Source organism: Pseudochaenichthys georgianus, chromosome 18 (assembly GCF_902827115.2).
Source record: "Pseudochaenichthys georgianus chromosome 18, fPseGeo1.2, whole genome shotgun sequence".
Taxonomy (NCBI): Eukaryota; Metazoa; Chordata; class Actinopteri; order Perciformes; family Channichthyidae; genus Pseudochaenichthys; species Pseudochaenichthys georgianus.
Genome location: NC_047520.1, coordinates 18,923,294 through 18,950,348, shown reverse-complemented (window position 1 = coordinate 18,950,348; position 27,055 = coordinate 18,923,294). Strand labels below are relative to the sequence as shown.

At 40.3% G+C, this 27,055-nt stretch overlaps 1 protein-coding gene across 1 annotated transcript in view; it reads right to left on the bottom strand.

Annotated features, from left to right (window-relative positions):
- LOC117463484 (phospholipid-transporting ATPase ABCA1-like) overlaps positions 1-25,413 on the bottom strand; it is a 163,310-nt gene extending 137,897 nt beyond the window's left edge. The window contains 8 exon segments of the mRNA XM_034105727.1: positions 7-93; positions 2,056-2,253; positions 2,886-3,013; positions 5,751-5,878; positions 5,957-6,098; positions 6,427-6,520; positions 11,335-11,464; positions 25,329-25,413. Coding sequence (XP_033961618.1) covers positions 7-93; positions 2,056-2,253; positions 2,886-3,013; positions 5,751-5,878; positions 5,957-6,098; positions 6,427-6,520; positions 11,335-11,400 — 843 coding nt within the window. The 5' untranslated portion in view covers positions 11,401-11,464; positions 25,329-25,413.
- Positions 25,414-27,055: the final 1,642 nt, after the last annotated feature.

The window sequence follows — 27,055 nt, the reverse complement described above, 5'->3', positions numbered from 1 at the left end:
ACTTACCTCCTCAAACACTGGTAATGCATCTCGAGTGGTTTTCCCCAACAGGGAGGCGGTGTCTGCTGCATTCAGATCCAGAGCTGCAGGCACCTGAAGGAGGGAAACCACTCAATACAGGAGCTTCAAAAAGGAAATATCCAAGGCATTCGGGAATGTTTGACATTTTGAAAATGTTTCCTTTCTTATTTCCTGAGTTGTCCAGCCAAGATTTACTGTTCAAATATCCACATGCATTCACATTCTTCATTGCCTGAGATCACCTGTGGCGTCCTAACCTTAGCCTCTCGCTGGGACAGATCTAGACGGAGACATTATACGACAGCGCTAATGTGTGCATACCAAATGTAAATTGCGTTTTAACATCGTCATCTCTGGCTCTGGTTAATAAAAACTGCATTAAGCATCGCTGTGTGTCACTGTGACATTCTGCAGGTACACAGTACGCGTCCAATTACAGGAACCGAATGGCGTGCCCTTTTAACCGCCGTCGTTTGTATGCATCAGGAAAAGGGTATGCACTTACAGGAAATGAAATGACACTTGGAAAACACATGTAAAGAGGAGCAGAGGGTTCTCAGAAAAACAGCTGAGTCATCCATAAACTGAGGTAGATATTTCACCCTTTGCGTTTGTTTTGATAGTTGTTCATAGTTCATGTTGAGTTAATAAGGAGATTAAAGCCAGACAAAGAAAACACACCTTGACATTTGATTGACCTTTCCTGAAATGATTTCCAGAAACACACACAGAGACGTGGCGGTGATAAACCCTGACTTCCTCTCTTGTCCTTTCCTTTATGTTTCTGTGACGATCACAATCACTCAGCAGCGTCGGGCTTTAAGTGTGAAGCCTTGATGTTCTCTTCCATGCATTTGCTCACGGCACTGAAGAGCCTCCCCTCATATCTTGTCTGAGCATTTTTTTATTCCTCTCCAAAAAATGCCTGTGGGCTTAAATTGTTCAAATGCTCTCCCCTACCAACTTCCTGCCTTATCACTTATTTATGGGATTTGCTGTCCCATATATTTCCTCTCAGAGATAAACTCAAAGAAGAGTGCAGGCTTTCATCATCGCAAAGGGAAGCTGCAGATTTAAAATAACTCAACAAAACATTGGTACTTATAAATAATTCCCTCCAGATTGAAATCACTGGAAGAAACAGCGGGGCACGTGACAATGACAAATGTAAAAGCTATGTATAGAAAATTATTTATCAGTCACAATGAAACTGCATTTAAGATAATGGAGCAGCATTGAAATGTAGGATTTTTCCTGACAGGGGATGCTTAGCAGCTTTTTACTTTACAACATATTCCTTCACGTCTCTAAGTCACTGAACCTGACAAGCAGAATGTAACTTTCAAATTGGTTACTCAATTGTCTGGCACAGAAAATCATTGTCTTTGAAATTCAATTTACTGCAGGCCAAGCGAGACGTATAGTTAGAACACACAACGTTCCCCAAAGAATATATCTCCTAACTCCGGCAGAGAGATCAGTGCATATTGTAGCAAACAAATATTACAGACAATATCACAGTGAATCATGTAAGACCTTTCTATCAATGTAAAGGCCGACTGGCTAGCTGAAGCTTGAAGATTACAATGTTTTGATCAACCCTGAACAAAGGTCATGATAGTTTAGGAATAAAACTGCATCACCAATAACAGTAAAAAGGTATAATAGTGGTTTTCAAAACACGTCACACGTGCTTCTAGAGGATAGCTTAGAGTTTAGCTCATTTGAACCTAATGCATTTAGTTTTGAGTTGTTATCTTTATGGTATACTGTGTTTATTGAAAGTGGCTTCGGATAAAAGCCATTGTGAAATGGAGTGGAAGCTGACAGTGCATCATGAGGCTAGATATAGCGTATATTAGATGTGGGTGACCTTGCTGAGCAGGAATTAGGTGCAGACCCTACAGTGTCCCCAATTAATGTTAACACCGCTTCCAAATGAATTCCCTCTCCAAAAAAGGAGACTAATCGTGTCCCGGTCACTATCAAAGCTCCTCCAGGTCTCAGAGTTGTGACTTGTCGACGTGGTCTCACCTCTGAGAAAACGTTCCTCTCGTCCAGATTTGTCAGCAGAACTCTCTGAGCGCTGAGCAGCTGCTGAGCATCGAGCAAGCAGCTGACATTTTGGAAAGTCTCCTTCTCTGACGCGGTGCTAAACTGGATGTACTCGTCTAGATCTGTGCCCTCACACAGGACGCTCTGCAGGGCGCCGGGCCGCGGGGCGCTCGTCATCTGAAGAATACAAAATCTCAGAACTTAGCATTGGATCAAATTCTATTTAATCATGTGTTGTGTCCTAGCATGCAACATAGAATATAAATCAATCTTTTGACTTTATCATCCTTTATAATAAATACTGACAAACTTTCAGAACGACACACACAGACGTGTTACTTCCCGTGCACACGCTACATCTTGAAGCAGCATGGATCTTTTCATCAGTGCACATTGTATTTGAGCATCCTTATCGATGTCAGAGAAACATAATTACCTTCCTGCAGCTCATCACCCTGTACATACCCTGCATCAATTGGGGAGCGTGAAGAGACAAGACACTCTTATTGCTGTTAAGACTTCATTTCATTCCAAATTACCTACTGAAGTCATCTTCAAACAACCTTTTTCCATCAAGCAGAAGCTCCAGGCTGCTTTGATTAGAAACCGTCAAGACAAGCAGTCCCACAGGCAGCGCTTCTTGGCCGGGACGTTTTAAACGCTTTAACACAAATCTCCTGGCACATTTGGGCTTTTGAACATTTGGGTAAATTATGTTATTTACGCGAAGAGGTATCAAATCATGTTTCAAAGCAGCTGGGATTCTTATCGGAGGCTGTTTGCAGGCAGTGTAACGAGATGACACTCACTGGGTTGAGTTTAACCTGAGCGCTCAGGAGGCTTTGGACGACTGATGGAGGCACCGACAAGTCCTCTTCCAGATGAGCGGAGAAGGTTTCATTGTCTCTCAGAAGACTCCTCAGGATCACTGGCCGAGCTGAAACAAAGATGGAGAATTGTGACTTTTACAGAAATGCACTTTCTGAAACAATAGCAGTGTTTTTTCTTAAATGTTTCAGTTGAAATGTCCAACTTTTGGCATTTGTTGACTTCCATTTACATGCAAAACAGGTTTGACTGTATGATGTACTGCATTTCTTTATTAAATACATGTAAACATATGTTTTGCTGTACGGTTAAAATGTGCCGCCATTTGTGTGTGACATGAAATAACTCAAGGGTACATGGATGTGACTCTAGGTGTCCTAGCAGAAGTAAAAAAGTGTTATATTTCAGAGTTTTTTCAAACGCAGCATTATTTTGATACTTGCATCCATGTTTTAGCTCCTCACTCGCCATCTGCACTGCAGATATGTTGCAGCCTGCAGCCTTTATGTCTCTGCCTCCCTTCTTTGTCTATTCTCCTGCATTTGACTTCCACAGTACTGTTCACAAAGAAGCGTGTGTGTGTCATTTGCCTTAATGGACAACGATGGAAGAGAGTGTGTCTGTGGAGCTACTAGGACAGCAGGATTTATTCTGAAATGAAAACATTAAAAGTCCGTGTCTTCAGGATCACTGCAGTGCAGCTGCCCAGCAATGTTATCCTAACTGAAAGAAACAAGGGCCAATCTCATGGAAATGAAGCCTCTTCATGCATGCACGTTATGGAAATATAGTGTTTTGTTTTACAGGTTGCTTTGCAGTTGCATGCAATTGAGTGTGAATGAAGCTTTCTGCTAATGAAATCGTTGGTTGGTGAAATGCTGTTGAATACTCGAGCTGAACGAGAGCCAGAGGAGACAATTTGCTGCTAAACATGCTGCTGATTGTTAAACACAGCTAAACACCTGATTAGCTGCACACCTATAGACTGCTCATTGAGGAGTGCACACTCTGCATCTCTTCAACACGTGTGTTCTGCTCTCCGAGACTCACAAAGAGATGCTGGAGGGGTTACATAATTAAATTAGATCAGCACGTTTGCAAGTGTAACACATGCAAGGTAATCAATTATCAGGATGTGGGAGGATGTGATACTGGGTGACTCAGAGTTCAATGAGGATACGAGTTTGTTAGAAACAAAAATCATTCAGCATCGTGTGGAATGAATGATGCTGTTTGTGTTATAATAGCCTTAAAGCAGCAGCAGCAGCAGCAGCATGAGGTGAGATCCGGCAGGAGGAACATGCTGCTTCTGATTGAAGTGACCACCTTAGTCTTTCAATCAACCTTTGGTAAAATAAAAAAGGGACGACAACATCACCTCTGCCTTCAGTTTTTTTGATAGCACTCAGTCTCATTCTTGTCAATGACCTTTCTGCTCTCAGCCAATCCCGTTAATTATGCCCGTGCTCAGATCTCTGATGGATTTAATCTTGTATATTACAAGCCGGCGACCCCGAAATGCAAATGGCCCCCGAGCCGTTTGTTGAACAGCAGTCCCCCTCCCGCCTTTGTGTTTTTGCAAATGAGGTGGCGTATGCAAATCTGAATATCATCAGGCTAAATGAGCCTAATGCAAAGCAGCAACTTATCAAGACAAACGATGTGTCAGTCTGCAAGGCAAATTGCATCATAAATAATCACGCGCCATTGTTTTTGAGGGATAAAGGGGAATCACAAATCCTGAGACTTGTCATCACCGTGAAGGGGATACTTTCCCTGATGGAGAGGACGTAACAAAGACGCAGCACACAGATTGCTGCTGAGGAACAATATAGTACAGTGGCAATAAAACTTGTACATGAAGAAGACTCATTTCCATGATTGTGTTTGAGTGCTGCCAATAAGGATTACCTCAAAGTCTAACGGGGTGTCTTTAAATGTGTTGTTTTGTCCCTTGGATTATATACATGGTTTTATGTGTACAATTATCATAATACCAACTTTCGCAACTGTAAGGCCTTTGATCAGTGGGTCATAGACTCGGCTTCCATTGTGCTACCTCATTCAGCGATTATCTAAATGGAAATCTTGGACTTTGTGACGGCTACAGACATGCGTTTCCGTGGTCCTTTGGGGAAGTTACTTCCTGGTTCAGCAAAAGGCGTGGCTGTGAGGGCTGAGGACTCCTATATACTCGATCCAATTTGGGACAAACCATGTGCTTCCAATCCTTTTGTATTCTGTTTCTCTTAACTACCTATTTTCTTCTATTTGGTTTGGCTTAGCTTACCATTCTGACAGGTGGGTTTGTTCAGTCAGCACCTGTTTAATCGCTGTTTTTTCTGATGACCTCTTTTATAGGCCTATGATTCTTGTTTTTAATGGGCACAAATAAAAAACCCAGTTCCTTTAAACAACTCCTGTGTCCTGTATGCCTACTGCAAATGTAAGTCCTTTCATCAGCGGGTTAAAGGCTCAGTCACCATTGTATTTACATTTGTGGCGAAAGTGATTTAAAATACTTCATGCAAATCATGTTAGCACATCTTGTTCATTTTAATATACTTTGCACATTTATCTTCAAAGCTACCTCTTTATAAATCTGCACAGCTGTCCACTTTCGAACCCAATACTGCAAACAATGGTTTTCCATTTATTTTGTCATATTTTACAATTTATGTTCTCTTTCTGTGTCTATCTATGTATGCATTATGCACACCCCTGTACTGTATGTGAATCCTATATGGCAATACACCTGTCTCTGATTAGGACTTATACTCTATACTCGTTTTTTTCATATAGAGTACCATTGCAAGGTCTCTGCATTAAGACCTTGGTGTTCTTACCCTCAGCAGTGTTGGTCTGGGACAAGACGGAGTCCCACTGCTCCAGGTCGTCTGCCAGCAGCAGGGCCTTGCTGAGAATAGATCTGTTCACCACCAGCGTCTGCAGCTCCACTAACATCCCAGCAACTCTGCAGAAAACACCAGAAACTGATCAGAAACAACAACCATCACATTCTGGTTGCTCCTCGTGTGCAGCTTGTGCGTACATGGAGTTGTTGAAGTTGTTGACTTGTCCCGGTGTCTCCCCCGGGGTGGGAGAGTTCAGACAGGGGTTGTTGATGTTGCACATCATCCCCTGCAGCCAGGGTAGCACGCCGGCCGAAGGCATGGCTTTGTTTGGGTAGTGACCTGCAGCAAGACACGGTTTGTATTATTATATTCTCCTGAATATCACAAATTCACAATATGGACTAGTGCAATATTCCATTATGCCCAGTATTTGTTAAAGGCTAATCATTTTGAAGTAGTTATGTGAAGCTGCAGAGAAATTGTTTTTGTACAGACATAGACACATATTTTATTTGTACAGATGCTCTTAAAAGAAAATTATGATTAAAAATGTATCAATCCCTTCAATATTGTGAATCACATCAATTTTCAAAGTCATGCTTTTCCAAAACATTGTAATAGTTATTATGCACGCACACATCCCAACTCAGAGGTTTTGCATACTTACATTGTCCTTTAAACACAGGCTTGTTGGTGGAGCGCACCCCAACCAGGATGAAGAAGAGGAACAGAGGCCAGATCACTTCCACCACCAGACGCACCTGCATGCATGAGAACAGAGAAACGCGCTCTTATTTTCACTATTTGTTTATGGAATACATGAGTGGAACATATCATGGCTCACAGCATTTGCATTGTATATTCCTAAAAACGCGACGCAGCAGCAGCAGCAGGAACAGCAGCAGCAGCAGGAACAGCAGCAGCAGCAGGAACAGCAGCAGCAGCAGCAGCTGCAGCAGCAGCAGCGTGACAAACACTGGTAAAGTCAAAGCGAAGGAGATTGGACCATGAGTGCTAGACGCTGTGTATCCATGAGATTTTGCTACACTCTATTCTATATGTTTTTACTCCAGCTCTTCCTGGATTGATAGAGAAACCGTCAGTGTCTCCTGCAGCAGAATCTAATCTTCTCCCGCATGAAGAGCACCTCGCACCTCTTCTTCACTTCTAACACAACCACTTCCACGCCGTTAGGCAGCATGTGACGTGTTAGGTTTGTATTTCCTCCTCAGGAGAAATGTGTGAAGAGAAAGCACAATTTAATGACCTCTTTCTTGAAATCCTGCAGCCTTGATGGATGCTCTCTGGAGACAAAGCACCAAGAGTTGGGAGGGTTAAGCATTTATCTGAATCAGGTCAGGTCCACTGGACTACTTATCCGTCACTGTGGAAACAGTTTCTTTATGCAAGAGTCAAGGTAGTGCGCTCCTCTGAAAGCGGAGGGCTAACTAGCAATTGTACATTTCATAATTCAGTGAGAGGAAATATCTAGCAGGAGGACAAAGCTGCAGCTACTCCTGCCTTCACTTTGTTTAACCTCTCAGGCTTTTATGCCCCCCGACACCTCCCTGCACGCTAACCTGGGCTGGCCCTCTCTTCGTGCACGCTCTCTACAATCCCCTGCGCCGTCATGTCCAGCAGGAAGCAGCTTCACTGTCTTCATAATTAAAGAGGAGGTGAGAAAATACAATAACACTTAAAATACCACAGCTCCATGGCAACGTTATCAATTACAGTTACTGCAGCACAAGAGGGATTGTATTCAGTTTAACGTGCATTAAGCCTTAGTATTACAATTGTGTCAACAATTACTTTTCAACTATTTCAAAGAAAGCGGATAGAGAATTTCAAATTGCAAGTCCTTTAATTCCCTGCAGTGTGTGTGTGTGTGTGTGTGTGTGTGTGTGTGTGTGTGTGTGTGTGTGTGTGTGTGTGTGTGTGTGTGTGTGTGTGTGTGTGTGTGTGTGTGTGTGTGTGTGTGTGTGTGTGTGTGTGTGTGTGTGTGTGTGTGTGTGTGTGTGTGTGTGTGTGTGTGTGTGTGTGTGTGTGTGTGTGTGTGTGTGTGTGTGTGTGTGTGTGTGTGTGTGTGTGTGTGTGTGTGTGAGGAGTTGTAGTTCAGCTGAGAGGGTGAATTATAATGTATTCCATGGGAGAGGCATGGAGAGGGAACACAGCGATCGTGGGGACTTTCTCAGGCTGCCTCCCCAGGCGTCTGCCATCGGACACAAGCTTCCTTTATGAATAGATAATCTCCTCCTATGAAATTATGTGAAATACTGGACCATAAAATCAGTTTCATGCCTGTTATAAAATCTTAAAATGCCTGCTGAGGCATTCATATAATTGGTCATTAACCTCCACAAGCCCTCCACAAGCTCCATTGTCCTTGTAACTCCCACTGGTTTTGTCTAATACTGATATTTCATGTCGACGTCGTCCAAATATTCAACATTCAGAGCACATGAACTCCACTGCCCTCTCACACAGTCTCCCTGTTCCTTCTGCTAGTTGATCAAATTAACAAGGAGAATATTTCCCAGATACAAAGTTCTGAAATAGCAAAAGACTTTGCACTGAGTCATTCCTAGAAACTTTGATGAAAGCAGATTTTGTTGTGAAGATGTCTTTTGTTCGCTGCCAGTGGGAGGATGCTCCTGCTGCAAATCAAACACACACTGCAGCTCTTTGTAGCAGACACACACATATAACGAGACTCAGCGACAACTTGTTGAAATGCAGCGACACATCTCCCCCAGCATGGGACCTCATGTCCAGCGTGAGGGGGGGGCAAGGATTGCAATAAAGCCATGTATATCACCATATTGTGTATCACCAGCAATGGATTATGGGAGACTTGAGCTCGACAGCAGAGTTAGGATATCATTGGCAAAGTTTTCTCTTTCCATCAATGACGTTTGCATAGGCTTGCATTCATATAAAGGCACTAGTATTAATGTTTAAGCTTTAAAAGTAAATTGACAAATTCTATGATATTATCTACAATTATATACAACATTTTTAATCCAACTTCATTAATATTTTCATTCCTTTTGTCCTCTTTTATTGCACATTTTGATTTCAACTTCTTATGCTTACATAATTATTTCATTATATTTTATTGCAGACTTACTTTTACTTCTTATTTTAATTTCTTATTTATATATTGTATGTTATTAATTAATCTTTTGAATGCCCACTTGTAACCTTAACTACTTATATTTAAATACTTTTTTCATTTGAAGCATTTACTACGTTTTCTGATGCTTAAATAAAAAGAGTCCCAAATAATCCAAAGAAGAGACGCTAACCTGAACTATAAGAGGCTAAGTGTGCATAACTGAAATGTGTCAGTGCTTGCTTCGGCTGAAAATAACTGCTGCACACACTGCAGATATTGTAAACCTGAAATAAAATAAGTCAGATGTAACTGAAGTTATTGTACTTGGCCCGAAGAATCTACGAAACAAATTATCTAAAGAAATACTAACTATGGATGGCATTAATTTGGCCTCCAGTGAGACTGTAAGGAATCTTGGTGTTATATTTGATCAGGATTTATCCTTTAACGCCCACATAAAATCAATTTCAAGGACCGCCTACTTCCATCTACGTAACATTGCAAAAATCAGGCATATCTTGCCTCAAAACGATGCAGAGAAACTAGTCCATGCATTTGTTACTTCTAGGCTGGATTATTGTAACTCTTTATTATCAGGGAGTACCAAGAAGTCAATCAAGTCGCTTCAGCTGATTCAAAACGCCGCAGCTCGTGTACTAACCAGAGTTAGGAAAAGGGACCACATTACTCCTGTTCTGGCTGCCTTACACTGGCTCCCTATAGAACACAGGATAGAATTTAAAATTCTTCTTCTCGCCTACAAAGCCCTTAATGGGCAGGCGCCATCTTACCTTAAAGAACTCATTATACCCTACTGTCCTACTAGGGCATTGCGTTCCAAGAATGCAGGGTTGTTGGTTGTTCCTAGAATCTCTAAAAGTACAATGGGAGCCAGAGCCTTTTCTTATCAAGCTCCACATTTGTGGAATCAGCTTCCAGTTTGTGTTCGGGCGGCAGACACCCTATCCGTTTTTAAGAGTGCGCTTAAGACCTTCCTTTTTGATAAAGCTTATAGTTAGGGCTGATTAGATTCAGCCCCTAGTTTTGCTGATATAGGCTTAGTTTGTCGGGGGACATCTTACTTCTTCCTTCTCTCTGTCTATACCTGTGTACTCTCATGTTCCGATTAACCCAGCTTCCCCAAATGTCTTTCTTTTTGGTGTCTATATACGCTGGGATCCGGAGTCATGGATGATCCCGCGGTCCTGTGTCCTGGATCGCGAGCGCTGGATCTTGAGTCGTGGCTGTGGTCCTGGATCATAGGTCCTGGATGGATATCCTCGTGGATTCATCTTCCTATTATACACACATGCATTTCCAAACATCTGGACTACCTATGTTGCAAATGTATTATCTTTTCAATTTACACACGGCATCTATTGCACGTCTGTCCGTCCTGGGAGAGGGATCCCTCCTCTGTTGCTCTCCCTGAGGTTTCTCCCATGTTCCCTTTAAACTGGGGGTTTTCTTTGGAAGTTTTTCCTTGTACGATGTGAGGGTCTAAGGACAGAGGGTGTCGTATTGTCATACTGATATTCTGTACACACTGTGAAGACCACTGAGACAAATGTAACATTTGTGATATTGGGCTATATAAATAAACATTGATTGATTGATTGAGATGTACTTTTGTATGCACGTAAAGCTGGTGAAGCAAGAGCACTGAAAGCAGTGACAATGAGGAAAAGCAGGTCAAAGTTGATCTGAAGTTTAGCGGTGGGATAGTTGATGATTGCACTGTCAGTGTCAGTTTGTGAGTGAGGTGTAACAGCAGTTTCAAAGGAAGCTAAAGAGTAAATAATACAACTTGTTGTCTGGTAATATGTTTGTAAACTGTGGACTTTTGAGCCAACATTGCTAAGAGGAGTAAAGTTTCACAACTGTGTAAAAATCACAGGTGCAAATATGATATGATAGGAATCCTTGAAGCACTTGAAGACAGTTGAATTAACAGTTGAAGTTGTTGGAGCAGCATATGCACTAAACAAGTTTAAATGATGAAAGCTGAGCAGAGAGTGAGTTGAAGTTTGCACCATCAGTGTCAGTGTTAATTGTCTGCTTTTGTAAACTCTGCACATTCAGCAAACATGTGTGAGTTGTGGCAGTGACATGGAGTTTGTAAGAGGAACCAGAGACAGTGTTTGCCCTTCAAACAAAGCGTTTTAACATCTGTCATCCCTCCCTATTCCATCTATTAGTCCACACTGGCTCTGTTAGAGCAGGAAGTCAGGCCATGTGACATAATGTGCAGCAGAGACAGAGCTGCTCAAATTGAAGGTGACACGTGGAATTGGTGTGCATTAAGGAGAGATTGCTCTCTGAAGGCAGCTTACTGCTATAGGAGGCGGTTTGGTAGTAAATCCCTGCACTCATGAATAACTTGATAACACTGACCACACTGACCACACATATATATATTTATATATCGACACACACACATTGGTTTGCAGAGCGTACCTTTTGTCTCTTCCGCAGAGTGAAGTTCTTCCACAGCAGCAGAGTGAACTGCGTCAGGAGACCCATTACAGCTTATCCTGGCAATATCCTGCCAAAGCGTCGCTATGGCAACTGGCCCACTTAATAAACCCTGCAGGGAATAAAAAGCAGAGTTTGGTTTTTTAATACAGAAGGAGCAATGCATCTTGGGGGAGTGCCACTAATCATTCACTTCCCCGGCCTCGGGGCTCTCGGTGCAGCACCTGTTCCAAGAATTATTATCACCTCCACTCAGCGAGGCTCATGCGCACGCTCCCTGTGTGCACCTAAGAGCGCTTGCTTGTTTTATTTAATGTACTGCATATTACATTATTAGGCCAAAAACAAAATATATATCATTTTCCTCTTAAAGGGGCGTCACGCACGACATGTCCTCTTTTAATTAATCAGCCTTTTTGTGGTGAAGCAAAAGACAGACCTCACTGTTCATACGGACTAGAGATAGTTGTAAAATCTTTATTGCAGATTTTATAAGCCACTGAGCACTGATTACACAGACAATAAACAAATAGATCTGCTGTGGCATTTTTACACTGCTCCATCAAGTATGACCTTTATAAAAAACTGACTCTGAATACAGTGAGTGAGCTCTGTTCATTACGCGTTACCGAGTCTTAGCGAGTGTCCTCTCTCTCTGTGAATTACCCACTATGGTTGTAATCATTGATGTGTTCATGCAACCTTAGACAATAGTAGTATAACAAAAGACAAACAATATACCATGCAAGTGCATTTTCTAAATGCTGAAATAATAATTCAGATAGTTAGGGCTTAGTTTGGTTAAATGGTGAGTTCACATGGGACGCAGAGAGTTATTTGTGCAGCTCAATTACATGTCAAGTTAAAGGGGCCTTCTTCTGCTCATGTTAAGTTGATATGAGTATTTAGTGCCTCTACTGTGACATGTCGTCATGCTTTATTGTTCAGAAAGCATACTTCCTGTGCTGGAAATGTTAATTCATGGCTTTTCCGATCTGTATTGGTATGATGTTAATTCAGCATCATTATCGATACGTGCATTACAACTAAATCACGGCAAAATGTTCACTTTGTTGGTATCAACGTACAGTAGACGTCTAATTCGAGTGACGCGAGTAAACTTGTGATAGAAAGAGTGTAAACGCAAGAGGAATAACTGCAGTAATGGTTATTACTTATGACAAGGAGGTTATGTTGTGCAATGTGTCTGTTTATCTGCCAGAACACACACATCTATTCCCACTAATGCACACAGCCTTGGCGGAGGTCTGCTCTCCGAGTGTCCTTCTACTTTCCATTAACAGGATGTATTTATTATATGTATGTTATTACCTTCAGAAAACGAGCCACACTATATATTATGCAAATAAATGGTAATGTAATATATATGTTGTTAAATGTAAGTGTATTTCAGATGTCTCTGTTAAATTATATTTCTAGAGTCATGCATGCACGGGTATCTTTTGAAAATGGTTTTCTAAATCATTAGAAAACACAAAAATGGTTTATACTTTAATCACACTGGACCATGCGCAGCTAAACACTCAAACTCAAACTGTGCCCTTCAGCATTCGTTTCTTCTTTAATACCAATACACCACTGCATACATTGAAGAACACACACATTTTCACTTAACTTCCTATATTTATCAACAATATTTGGATTCTATTCAGTTTAATTGTACCATTTAATTTCACACTTTTCCTTTAACTTTCTATTTTTAAATAAATGTTTTCAATGTTTTATTTTGAAATGGAGCAACTGTCACTCAAAAGGGATACATTTTTAAAAACAACAGGTTAAATATCATTAAAATGTTCCGCATTTATAACAAAATGTAATGCATGTATGTTGTAAAATAAATAGTTTTGCCTATTTCAACAACCATTTAAATATAAATATACTAAATTATACTCCAATAGTACGACTGACAACAAACAAATGCAAGGAGGTTGTTTAAATGCTCAAAACAAGACAAAGTAATAATTGTTAATATAAAAACGTGTGTTACCTAGCTATGTCTAAACATGTGTATGTGTGTGTGTGTGTGTGTGTGTGTGTGTGTGTGTGTGTGTGTGTGTGTGTGTGTGTGTGTGTGTGTGTGTGTGTGTGTGTGTGTGTGTGTGTGTGTGTGTGTGTGTGTGTGTGTGTGTGTGTGTGTGTGTGTGTGTGTGTGTGTGTGTGTGTGTGGGTGTGTGTGTGTGTGTGCGTGCGTGCGGGGGGGTCTCAGGTGAGCTTTTTAGCCCCAGGGCCGTCCTGACAAATGTGCCACCTTTTACCGCTCCATTTCCTCTTCCTGCACATCTCCCCTCTGTGTCTTTACATTATTTACTGCTTCTCCATGGATGCTTTATTTACCGTCATGGGAAAGTTGAGCTAACTGCACTTCCAAACTGAAAAATAAGTGCTTTAATAGACGCTCAGGACAATTTAAATATCTATAAAGAGAATATTTTTGAGATGAAACGAGGTCTCTCACTATCCCTACATCCGTTTGACGATCTCTGTCACTCACAAACATAACTACGCCCCAAAGTATTACTCTTATATTAAGAGCATTTTAAACCACTGTGTGCTGGGACCGGAGGGCTTGTTGACGTTAGGGGATTATAAATTATATTATATACGTTTTATTGGCTTATTTTAACAACGTGATGTAAGGATTCTTTCCAATATTACTAGTTTCCAGCAGATCTGTGATATCGGACATACAAACACTGCAGTGCAAGACCTAGAGAAAACTCTGTTCTCTATTCTGGAACAATGTTAGTGACATATTTGTCTAAACACAACGGTTAAATCAATAAGATAAGTAGTTCATCCCACACGGAAAGAATGTATACGAACATATATGCCAATATATGGCAAATATATGCTGCATATATGCCATATTCAGGTTCATATATGTGCATATATGTGGATTAATAGGAGATATATGTGTCATATATAGCTCATATATTTCCACATATATGCCAAAGTCAGGTTCATATATTTGCATATATCTCCTACATAATGCCTCATATATAGCGCATATATATAGCTCAGTTTGTACGTGTTAACGATGAATCTTCCACGCAAACCAAAGTTAGCCATGGAGTGCCACAGGGCTCAGTGCTCGGACCTATTTTGTTCACATTATATATGCTTCCGTTAGGCAATATTATAAGGAATCATTCTGTAAACTTTCATTGTTATGCGGATGATACTCAACTATATTTATCAATCAAGCCTGATGAAATTAATCATCTAAATAAAATTCAAGACTGCCTTAAGGACTTAAAAACGTGGATGACCTTAAACTTTTTGATGTTAAACACGACCAAAACTGAAGTTATTGTACTTGGCCCAAAGAATCTACGAAACAAATGATCTAAAGACATACTAACTATGGATGGCATTAATTTGGCCTCCAGTGAGACTGTAAGGAATCTTGGTGTTATATTTGATCAGGATTTATCCTTTAACGTCCACATAAAATCAATTTCAAGGACCGCCTACTTCCATCTACGTAACATTGCAAAAATCAGGCATATCTTGCCTCAAAACGATGCAGAGAAACTAGTCCATGCATTTGTTACTTCTAGGCTGGATTATTGTAACTCTTTATTATCAGGGAGTACCAAGAAGTCAATCAAGTCGCTTCAGCTGATTCAAAATGCTGCGGCTCGTGTACTAACCAGAGTTAGGAAAAGGGACCACATTACTCCTGTTCTGGCTGCCTTACACTGGCTCCCTATAGAACACAGGATAGAATTTAAAATTCTTCTTCTCGCCTACAAAGCCCTTAATGGGCAGGCGCCATCTTACCTTAAATAACTCATTATACCCTACTGTCCTACTAGGGCATTGCGTTCCAAGAATGCAGGGTTGTTGGTTGTTCCTAGAATCTCTAAAAGTACAATGGGAGCCAGAGCCTTTTCTTATCAAGCTCCACATTTGTGGAATCAGCTTCCAGTTTGTGTTCGGGCGGCAGACACCCTATCCGTTTTTAAGAGTGCGCTTAAGACCTTCCTTTTTGATAAAGCTTATAGTTAGGGCTGATTAGATTCAGCCCCTAGTTTTGCTGATATAGGCTTAGTTTGTCGGGGGACATCTTACTTCTTCCTTCTCTCTGTCTATACCCGTGTCCTCTCATGTTCCGATTAACCCAGCTTCCCCAAATGTCTTTCTTTTTGGTGTCTATATACGCTGGGATCCGGAGTCATGGATGATCCTGCGGTCCTGTGTCCTGGATCGCGAGCGCTGGATCTTGAGTCGTGGCTGTGGTCCTGGATCATAGGTCCTGGATGGATATCCTCGTGGATTCATCTTCCTATTATACACACATGCATTTCCAAACATTTGGACTACCTATGTTGCAAATGTATTATCTTTTCAATTTACACACGGCATCTATTGCACGTCTGTCCGTCCTGGGAGAGGGATCCCTCCTCTGTTGCTCTCCCTGAGGTTTCTCCCATTTTTCCCTTTAAACTGGGTTTTCTTTGGAAGTTTTTCCTTGTACGATGTGAGGGTCTAAGGACAGAGGGTGTCGTATTGTCATACTGATATTCTGTACACACTGTGAAGACCACTGAGACAAATGTAACATTTGTGATATTGGGCTATATAAATAAACATTGATTGATTGATTGATTGATTGATTGATTGATTGATTGATTGATTGATTGATTGATTGATTGATTGATTGATACATCTGTCTGTTTGCATATATGTCATACAGAATGCCTACATATGTCTTTGCAAGGTAATGTGGTAATGTGCATATTATTCCGAAGTTCTATATAACTACATGAATTAATCATTGTACTTATTTCCATTCAATGCAGATTGAGGTTTGCGGATTGCCCAAGACAATTCAATGTATAAAGACAATATTGCTTGCTTACGGTATGTTTTATTAAATGAAGCAACATTTTTAGTTTAGTTATTTCACCCAGGACCGGAACCGGATGTTTATTTTTATTTATTTATTTTTATGCTCGACGTCAGCTGATCAGTTTAAGATTAGTAAATTATTAAATATTTGATAATTGTACATTATTGTAACACATAATCTGAACCACAAGTTTTCAGTAAATGTTACCTTTAATTGTTTACGTTTTTTTATATTATAAGAGAATAATAGAGACATTCACTGCAGAATGTGACGTCATAGAAAAGCGCCACTCACAACGAGTGCGCATTCATTACGTCATTTCCTGTTTATTCCAACCGCTCGCGGATACAGGAAAACACAACAGACAGAACAAACATACAAATTAAATTACATTAAAGGTGGGGTAGGTAAGTTTCAGAAACCGGCTCGAGTGCACTAACATTTGAAAGTACACAGCCGAAAAGAATCCGACCCTTCCTTCAGACTTCCTTACAGAGCACCTCCTCCAACACACATGAACGCGCACATGACGTCAGCAGACTGGTGAAAGTGGCCGCCTGTTGCTGGCGAGTCATTGAAGTACTGCTGCAATGCACGCCCAATGAGGGCACGCCCAATGAGGGCACTCGATACATTTGTGTGTGTACGAGATGGAAGGCTGACAGACAGTATTTTTACAGTACTACGGCTTCCACAGATGACATTTTTTAATGGATTTTTGTCAAAGCACTTAAGATATTCATTGCTATCGGGATGTGAAGAGCATTCCATGGAATATAACAAAAAGTGTATCTCGAGCCGGTTTCTAAAACTTACCTACCCCACCTTTAATGTCACCATTTGCACGTTTGCCTTGGTGGAGTGGACAGAAGGTAGTGACAAGGGACTTAGGAGCATTCTGCCGATTGACTGTGTTCGAGATTTTAATGAAGAGAATTACTTGAATGGCGACGAAAAAACTCCTGAGGAGTTTTTGGTGGAATGGCGCCATGGACGCAAGGGAGCTAATAGACAGTGGCCGGTGTATCAAGCCAGGATCATCAAGGTTGCAAGTATGTACACGCTATCCATATTTATTTAGCTTTAGTAACTAATTAAATGAACAAAAGCCTGTAAACCAGGCAACGTTTTCAGACCAAGGACCCCTTGGCTGAGAGAGAGAAGAAGCAGGGACACCCACTACATATTGTATACAATTGTGTTGTAAATTAAACATTTTCATAGATTTCTTAGACAGCTTCATAGACTTTGACACCACTATCATCAGTGTATGTTCCATTAATGTGTATTTTCAGAGATTTAACCACTTGAGCCATCAGTCTTTTTCCCCCCCTCTACACCAAACCTCTGCCAAAAATAGCAGATCTGTAGTAACTCTGGGGACCCCCTGTTGAAGACCCCTGTAGACTATATGTTGAGCCAGCTACGCTTTTCGGCGCGAGCAACCATAACAGAAAATAGCAGTACAGTGTCACGTTAATGTTGATTTATCTGCACCAGAATGGGAGAAGAGTCTGAAAAGAGTACTCTGTGAGATGGAGACCAATGACGAGGCTGACACTAATAAACGGGTTACCAAGCCCAATTGGCGATATGTCGACAGTGATGAAGAGGAGGAGGAGAAGGAGAAGAGTCCTGCTAAGAAGAGGGCTCATCTGGACGAAGAGCAGAGACCTATTTCCAAGAAAAAGGTAACTGACTGCATCCATTGTGTGTTGTAAAGGTAAGTTTAGATTTAGCTGCATAACAGTAACTGTTTAAGGTAAACAATCAACTTGTGTGTGTGTGTGTGTGTGTGTGTGTGTGTGTGTGTGTGTGTGTGTGTGTGTGTGTGTGTGTGTGTGTGTGTGTGTGTGTGTGTGTGTGTGTGTGTGTGTGTGTGTGTGTGTGTGTGTGTGTGCACGTGTGCGTGCGTGCGTACGTGCTGCAAGTGAGATGCAAAGGGAGCAATTCACTTCAATGTGGGAGAAGAAAAAAATGCAGCAATTCCAGACAACAATTCAGGAGTTGAGGGATGCAAACTTGGCCCTGAAAAATGAAAATGATCATTTGAAAGACCTCATAATAAAGCGTAAGTATTATTGTATTGCAATATTGGTTTAATACAATCGGATAGGACTTTTCTGTTTTGTAAATGTGCTGTCAATGGACCGTGTGACAACTTAGATGCAAATAGCATCCAAGTTGCTTGCAGCTATGGTGATCTGATGATTGTAATTGGTGTGATTTTATTTGTTCCCTTCTGTACAACCCCACACTAGATATTCCTCAAATGAAGGAGGACATTGCCTCGCTTGCTGGAAGAGTAAGTTCCTCTTATTTGTATCACAAAGTTTATTTGACTTGTTACTTAATCAGAGGAGGAGATTTTTATGATGTTGGGCTGATTAGGGCAATTCACCTGCTGTTTGTATTTTTAATTGTTCAAAAATTATAACATACTGTCTTCCTTCTCTAACAAGTGTGCAGAAACCTCTGTGGAGGTCTTAGGGGAGACATCTGCAAAACAATTGCAGGTGAGTAACATGTTTCTTGTTCTAAGGATGCATATGTTATGGTGTGACTCTGTAGGAGGCAATAGTCTACAAATGTGTGTTTGTCCAGGGCTAATCTCATCAGTGCCAAATTGTTCATTGCCAACAGGCCAAGAACCTCCGCTTTCACATGTGTATTATATCATAATGGAAATCAAATCAATGGACAAAAACCTTGGACAAATTATTCATATGTCATAGAAAGCTAACTACAAAATAATTGCATCCCCCTTTAATTCATCTTGCTTCTCTTGTAAAAAGTCTCAAAATACTGTGGCAGCTGCAGAGCCTCAGAAGAAGCAGCCTGGTGATGACGATGATGATGGTGGTGGTGATGGTGGAAATAACAACAAAGTAAGTAACAAGTCAAAAATGTATCTATAAGCTCTCAAGGCGGGAGGCGGGAAAACATATAGATTGGATATTTTTGCTATTTGACATAAAACAACGTATATAGGGTTATTTGTGTCCATATTTCCCAGTTATTACCGCTGTAAAAGTTAACCGTATACATTTTGTCATGTCACTGTTTAATTTCCAGATCCATGGAGAGATAACTGAAGCTCCAGAGAAAACCGAAGCCCCAGAGACAGTAAGTCGATGCATATTCTTAAGGTATAGGTTACATGAAAATGTTATCTGGACAGTGGTTATGTTTTTGATGGGTAACTGCAACACTGATGTATTACCGTGCGTGCCCATGTTAGATCAAGTTTAGGACAGTGATTTGTTACTTTAGTGCCTTTATCATTCTTGTGCAGTAGACAACTATTTACTACTGATCTATACAAACTATGTTAGTTTGTATAATGTTAATTAATAATCAATTGTGATATTCCATAAAATATATTTGTGAAAGTTGTAGGCCTACTAATACATTTATATGTGATGTATTTTTCAGATTGAAATTGTGAAGGGGTCAGGAGTGTTTTGCAAAAGAGATGCGTGGAAGGCATCCATCCACACCACCTCTGGCACAGCAATGGTGCGAACTCTCCTCCTCGGCACATTTCCCCTTGAAACCCTGCTTCAGAGCAACCTCAACGGAAAAAAAAAAAGCTACTGTTCAAAATCTCTTTAAATAAATCCTGTCATTAATAAAGAAAGGCAGTTTACACATGTGTTTTTGTTTCTAAACTGATTCACCTAAGAATGGCAAAACTGAACTATTTTCTTACTCTCTGTTTTCGCTGCTGCAATTTGTTGCGAGTAATGTTTTTTTTACAATTGTCCCACACTCTAGCCCAGTGGTTCTCAAACTTTATCATTTCAAGGACCCCCATAACTCAGAGTGTATGATTGGAAACCAAATGTGTATGGGTCTATTTGGAACACCCCCAAGGAACCTTGAGTGTCATTTGTCCCTGGACAAACTCTAGCCTAAAGTGTGCGCCATTAGTATGTAAACATTAGCTGCTGCAGATCAGCAGGATTACCCACTTTTCATTTGCAAAATAATAATGATGAAATATTACTTTTTTTGGCAAGCCAAAGCGAGGTGATGGGGAGCAGCTGGAAGCCCTGGACCCAGGAAAAAAGGCGGCCATAATCGGTGAGTAAAAACGAATGAATTTAGAAAGGAAAATAAAAGTTAATAGAGATGCCTCAAGTTGACTACTTTAACCATCCCTGTTTCACTATTTATTAGCTACCAATGGTAGGATCAGGATCGGCATCAGGTAAGTGAGGACCAGAGGTCGCGTTAACCGAATATATTCCGTCTATGACGGAATTCTTTTGACAATGACGAAAAAATCTGAAAGCAGTCCGTCATTTTGACGGATTAGAACAAACTCAGAACAGCGCCAACGTTTCCCCGCAGCAGGGCTCCAGTGTTATGCCCTTATGTCGTTTCCAGACCTAAATATGCCGTACAAATCATTGAAATGTCTGGGAGTTTATGCTTTACGCTGTGGCGCGCTCCCGCGAGGTGCAGTGTTCATGCACAACACGGCATTACACCGGCGCTAATCGCCCCCCCCCGTTGTCAGTTCACGAGCGTATTTTATTGCTCTTCTGGTAAACAACCTGTGCTGATGATCTCTGTTGTTTGTATACAAGTGAAGTTCATGTGATGTCATTTTTTTTTTTAAACAGTATTTTGAAAAGCCAAACTTTACCTAATTCTAACTAATAATTGTAAACTTAGCAGCTTCTTAGACAGATTTGGTAAATGCACTGACTTTTCAGATAATTCAAAAATAATAGTAATGATATATGAAACAAATCACTAATAAAATAGATCATCTGTTTGAATAAAGGCTTTGGGCTTTATCTGCCAATAAACTCACAGGGGAGCTCGTGTACACTACACCAGGTGGTTTGGCAAAACTTTGGAGTGGAATGCTTGGAGTCTGTAGAAGACTTGGAGCATTTTTACACTGTCATCTCATTATGTCCTTTTCTTTTCTCTGTAGAGGCAACAATGAAGAAGTGGCCACACACAACGAAGGGCCAATTTCAGATATATCACATATATGTTTAACATATATTAAAAATATATAGGTTCATATATATTCCTTCCATGTGGGATGTTACTATAATGGCAAGTATAGATGTTTTGGTTTTAAAGCAATACAAATATCATAATGCTGTTTAGTCATACTGCTTTGAATCCTCTGCTGTGAATACATGCTATACTGTAGGTTGAATGTGTTATAATAATACTAGCTCCTGCACAACAGTTTTTCTTGTAGTACTCTCTCCACTATTCATGGCTCTCAAGACTTCTGGACGGAGATGGTTGTTATGGAGTTGTACGAGGGGAAAATGGGCTTTACAAAGAGGCCTTCTCCACGCTCGAACGCTCGACTCCATCAGACGCGTGTATAATTGAGTGTGTGCTACATTGCCATGCACAGCTTTCAAGCGTCGTCTTTTGAAACATGTAACGTGCAGAGAAGGACAGCTCGGAACCACCTCCACTCTGAAAAAATGTCAAGCATGAAGGGTAAACAACATCTCCCATCTCCACCCATACGTCAAGAAATGTTTTTATCTGAGAAATATGTGTGTGTGGACGAGTTCTGTGGAAAAGCCCAGCTCAAGGACTCTTTTTCAATTCCACATCTAAAGAGGAGATGACAAGCAACAAGAGAGGGGCTGATTGTGATTTGCATTGCAGCCGCGCTGTTACCAAACACCATGAACACAGTTCTCCAGAGAACACACACTGTGGAGAGTGTTTTCCAAATCAAAGTTTTAATCTACAACTAGGTGAATAATCAAAACTTGTTTTTCACAAAAGTGTTGACATCAGGCTGGAATCAGCTTTCTCAGTATTGAGACTGAGAGTAATATCGAGATAGTGTCTTGATACCAAAAAGCTAAATATTGAGAGAATATAAGTGCTGAAGCATGAGAATTGTTTGGGGACCATCGAAAGCAAAGTGCATTATTTCAGTGTACAAGAGTACAGATATTTACTCTTAAGGCCAAAATGGCTGCTGTTCCACTTCCTTTTTCTTTCATCTTCTAACCAACTTTTTCCAAGTATTTTCCCCTGATCATGCTGCTGATTTAATTGCTGAACAATTTAATCAGCAGCATGTTCCCTGATCGTGCTGCGTTAGCTCTTTGTGAAACAATAAGGTGAACTGATTAAACACTCTAATAAAAAGACATTAAGAGGACTGAGCTATTTCTGAAATATTGTGTATAATACAAAAGAAACAATACCTGTAGCTCTGGCTGAAGTTGGACCATAGCATTAAATGTGTTGCTTTGAATAACGATAACAGTTCCTTTTTTCTATTGAACTCACAATGGTGGGTGAAGGTAGCATAAGATAATTTCTCCAGTCTTTAACACTGGGGAAGTAACTCAGTCTCAATGCTTACTGCTTCCATTCATTGCTACAATCTAATATCATGATGATAATTTATATAAAGATACTTTTTTTTGCAACCAAAAACATATTCAGAAAACCATTGACCTCCAGGCGAGAGAAAAGGAAGTGATAAAATGCTGAGTCATATCACTGTTTTAGAACTTAAAATTACAGGTCATGACACAGTTTTAGGACTCATAAAGCTAACTCACATAATAGAGGCTCATGGGACCTTATTTCGGAAAAGGTATGCATTGAAGTCAATGGAGAGAGAAAGATTATCTTTCGATCCCGTTTGAATTGTGCCATGAATTACACATATGATGTTTGTCAATCTTAAATAATAATTTCCATGTCAAAAAAAGTCACAGTTTGTCGTAAAACTGTTGAAATATAAGACTATGAAAAATACGCAACTAGAAAGACTACAAATCCCAGAATCCCGGTCCCGCATGCTGGCTCTTACGGAACTCCCCTTGTGTGTATGTACAGCTCTCAACATGCCCAGACTTGTAGTGATTTTCACCTCTTTTAATACTTGTTGCCTCATTCTGAAAGAAAGAAGTGAAATGTGCCAACGTGACGGCCGTCTTGGTGTGTGGTGCGAGACGGGAGATGTAGGTCATTGAGCGGTTCACACAAACAAATGTGTTACTTCACAGTTTTACGACACATTTTTTTTTTTTCACTTGTAAAATTATCTTTTAAATTGACAAACATCACATGTGTAATTCGTGGCACAATTCAAACGGGATCGAAAGATAATCTTTCTCTCTCCATTGACTTTTCCCGAAATAAGGTCCCATGGAGGTCCACCGGAAGGGGAGGGACTTCGCCACTCTATTAGGGTTTTAGGACTCAGAATGCTGAGTCATGTCAGGGTTTTAGGACTCAATGCTGAGTCATGACAGGGTTTAAGGACTCATAATGCTGAGTCATGACAGGGTTTAAGGACTCATAATGCTGAGTCATGTCAGGGTTTAAGGACTCATAATGCTGAGTCATGTCAGGGTTTAAGGACTCATAATGCTGAGTCATGTCAAGTGTTTTAGAGAACTAATGCTGAGTCATGTCAGGGTTTTAGGACTCAATGCTGAGTCATGACAGGGTTTAAGGACTCATATTGCTGAGTCATGACAGGGTTTAAGGACTCATAATGCTGAGTCATGACAGGGTTTAAGGACTCATAATGCTGAGTCATGACAGGGTTTAAGGACTCATAATGCTGAGTCATGCCAGGGTTTAAGGACTCATAATGCTGAGTCATGACAGGGTCTAAGGACTCATAATGCTGAGTCATGACAGGGTTTAAGGACTCATAATGCGGAGTCATGACAGGGTTTAAGGACTCATAATGCTGAGTCATGACAGGGTTTAAGGACTCATAATGCTGAGTCATGACAGGGTTTACAGTCATTCCTGCAGCCCTCTATTGGCTCACGCCCTTACACTGAATTTACTGCGAGTGTTAAGTCCCTAAAGACCCAGCCTTGTTCATGATACAGTATGCTTTTTACATATAAGCAATATGGCCTGTCTGCTTACACAATATGAAACACGATAAAAAACCTAATGACCTGACATCAGACAGGAATAATGAGTCTCTGCAGACCTTTACTCCATGGTGACTTCCTCATTGGAGAGCACACAAAGATTACAATGATTATAAATGGTAGTGATTTAATGCTACAAAACACATTTTTCTCTATTGTTCCCGATTTAAATATTGTTTTGCCCCGGGGGTACAGCAGATTATGCTGAAGTAATTGTTTGAAGTCTGATACCAACACGAAAAAGGATTAGAGACAAATGTACCGGATTTTAGCCAGCTTGAACTCAGTTAACAGTTTATTTTCTGAGCTAATAAAATGTGACATCTTCCCATATGAATTGTAGCCAAATGCAATATACCTCTTCAAACTGGATTAGTAACCAAATACTTAAACTTCAATTCAAGAAAACTCGAAGTGTTGGTCAATTCAGTAACTATTCGCACCTGTATCTATAATTAGCAATGCTAATACAACTGATTGTTGTTAGCTTCTGTCATTTGTTTAACCCTTTGTCTCCCATTTAATCAGAGAGATATAAGAGTCTGTCAAAAATAATATTGCAGGTAATTGGTTTTAGAAAAGTAATATACCTAATTTCTACTTAGTGACTGTGCTTCCTGTCTATCAATTTGAGCAGCTAATTACTCATTCATTAAAATCAAATGAAAATGGTAAAGAAAAACATTGCATGACGTTAGCTCTTAATGAATCATTAGGACATGTCATTCAAGAAGACAGTATTTTGCACATACAGAGGAACAACATGTGTCACTGCATTTTTACTACCGCTTACATCAGGCTCAGTAAATCCTTATCATGTAGCGGGCTAAAGTTCAACGTATGTCCCCTTGTGACTCAGCAAATAAGCCGTACAACGTTTGAAATTTCACATGAAGTGAACTATAGACAAAATAGCATTTAAGAACAAATCCTTAATTTCCTTCTCAGCTTTTCTTATTTCATTTTGAACAGCTGTCAGCCTGGAGACGAGTTTATTAAATGGTCTGAAATAAGATAAGCACTTCTCAAAGCGCTCTATTTGATCCGTTACAGACAGACAGGCAAGCAGAGAGGAATGGAAGGAGACACACAGCTAGCCTCAGGAGTCCAGAGCGAGCTACACAACAACAACAGGAAGCTACATAACATGTGTCCTGCTGTAGAAAACAGAAACAACCTACCTCTGAGCTGTCAGCTCCTCACCCATCAGAACATCTCAGAGACTGAAGACGAGCAGTTAAACACACACATCTCCTTCTCTTTCTCTCACACACTCCCTGCCTCTATCCTCTTTCACCTGGAGTCATAAAGTATGCAAACGACCTGCGTGTCGTGGTGACTGTAGCCACAGTGACGCGGCAGCAGGTAGCACACCGGTGGAGGAGATGCTCCCTGAAGCTTAGGCCTGCAGGACACACTTCCAGTCTGACTCTCGGTGTCGGCCTACATCACTTTACATATTTCTGTATTCATGCTTCGTGCACAATTGTCCTGGTTCTGTCGCCGTGAACTTTGAAATGTAGTCACCTGTTGTCTCAGCTTAAATTATTCATGAGCCAATTAGACATAAAGCACATTATTTTTCTTAGTTAGTGAAGTGTCAGTTAAAGAGGTCAGAGCCAAAATGGGAAGTCAATGTATTCACTGAAAGACACATTTGCAACATTCTTCCACAATTCTAATAAAAGTAAAAGTATTTTTGATAGCCAACTAATCTTAAAAGTGTTTGTTGTGCCTGGATGCTTATATCATATTAAAAGACATTTAAAGATATCAACCTAGTCTTTGAGAAACTGGGATAGACATTTTTTACAATATTCTGACATTTTATTTACCAAGCTGTTAAAAGGAGCTCTAATGTAATGCCAATGTTCAGATTCAACTTCATTGTCATTACATAGTACAAGTGCTAGTGACAATGTTCAGGTTCATATTAGCATTTTGTTCTTCTGCTGTGACATGTTTCCATGCTTTAATGTTCAAAAAGGTCTTTATTTTTCTCATACTGCCTGTGCTTCAGCACCTCTGTTCACCCTCTGTCTGAAACCAGAGCCCAGTCTGCTCTGATTGGTTAGCTGGTTGGCTCTGTTGGGATTGGTGAACTGCTGAGAGATGTCCCGCCCCTTAGCCTATCACGTGAAAAGTGTTGGAGCGCTAGCCAATACAAGCGCAAGTGTTAAATATTCATGTCACTTTAACACTTTAACTTTGGCCCCTGCAGACTATTTACATACACAAAAACTCTATAGAAAGCAACAGGGAGGAGAACACCACATACAGAAGAATAGTCTTTAAAGACATCTTTGACTTTGAGGAACTGGAATAGAGGTTTTTCAATATGTTTGATGTTTTATACAAAAAGCTGTTAATGAATTTACTAAATTGTCAGTAGATGAATGGATAATAGCAACATGTTTGAAATCAGCAACACTCTAAAACTGTTGTGGATGATGTTGATGATGAACTGAATGTGTTACATGTGGGGCAGCTAACGCAGGGATTGTATTGTTGTATAGCAACTATATAATTTGGTAACAAGGGGGCTAAAAGTTTATTATTCTAGGTAATAAAGAATAATACCAAAGCGGCACAGGGAGGACATGATTATGTAGATGAGATCGATGTTTGAACAGGGAATACACAGGGAAGCCTCACACTGGATTATACTGGATGGGTTCGGGAAATATGTCACATATTTATCTCTCAGACCAAAGGGAAAGGAGGGCTAACAATTGCTATTAAATATATAAGCTTCCTGTAATTAATGTTAAGTAAGCATTGAATACACATTGTGGTAATGCTTAGTAAGTAGGCTAATCATATTTGATTTAATCTCAAAACAGAATTATTTTATGTTTAGATGGTATTTCTATTCATTGTCATCTAGCCTTGTTGTCAGTGTTTCGAT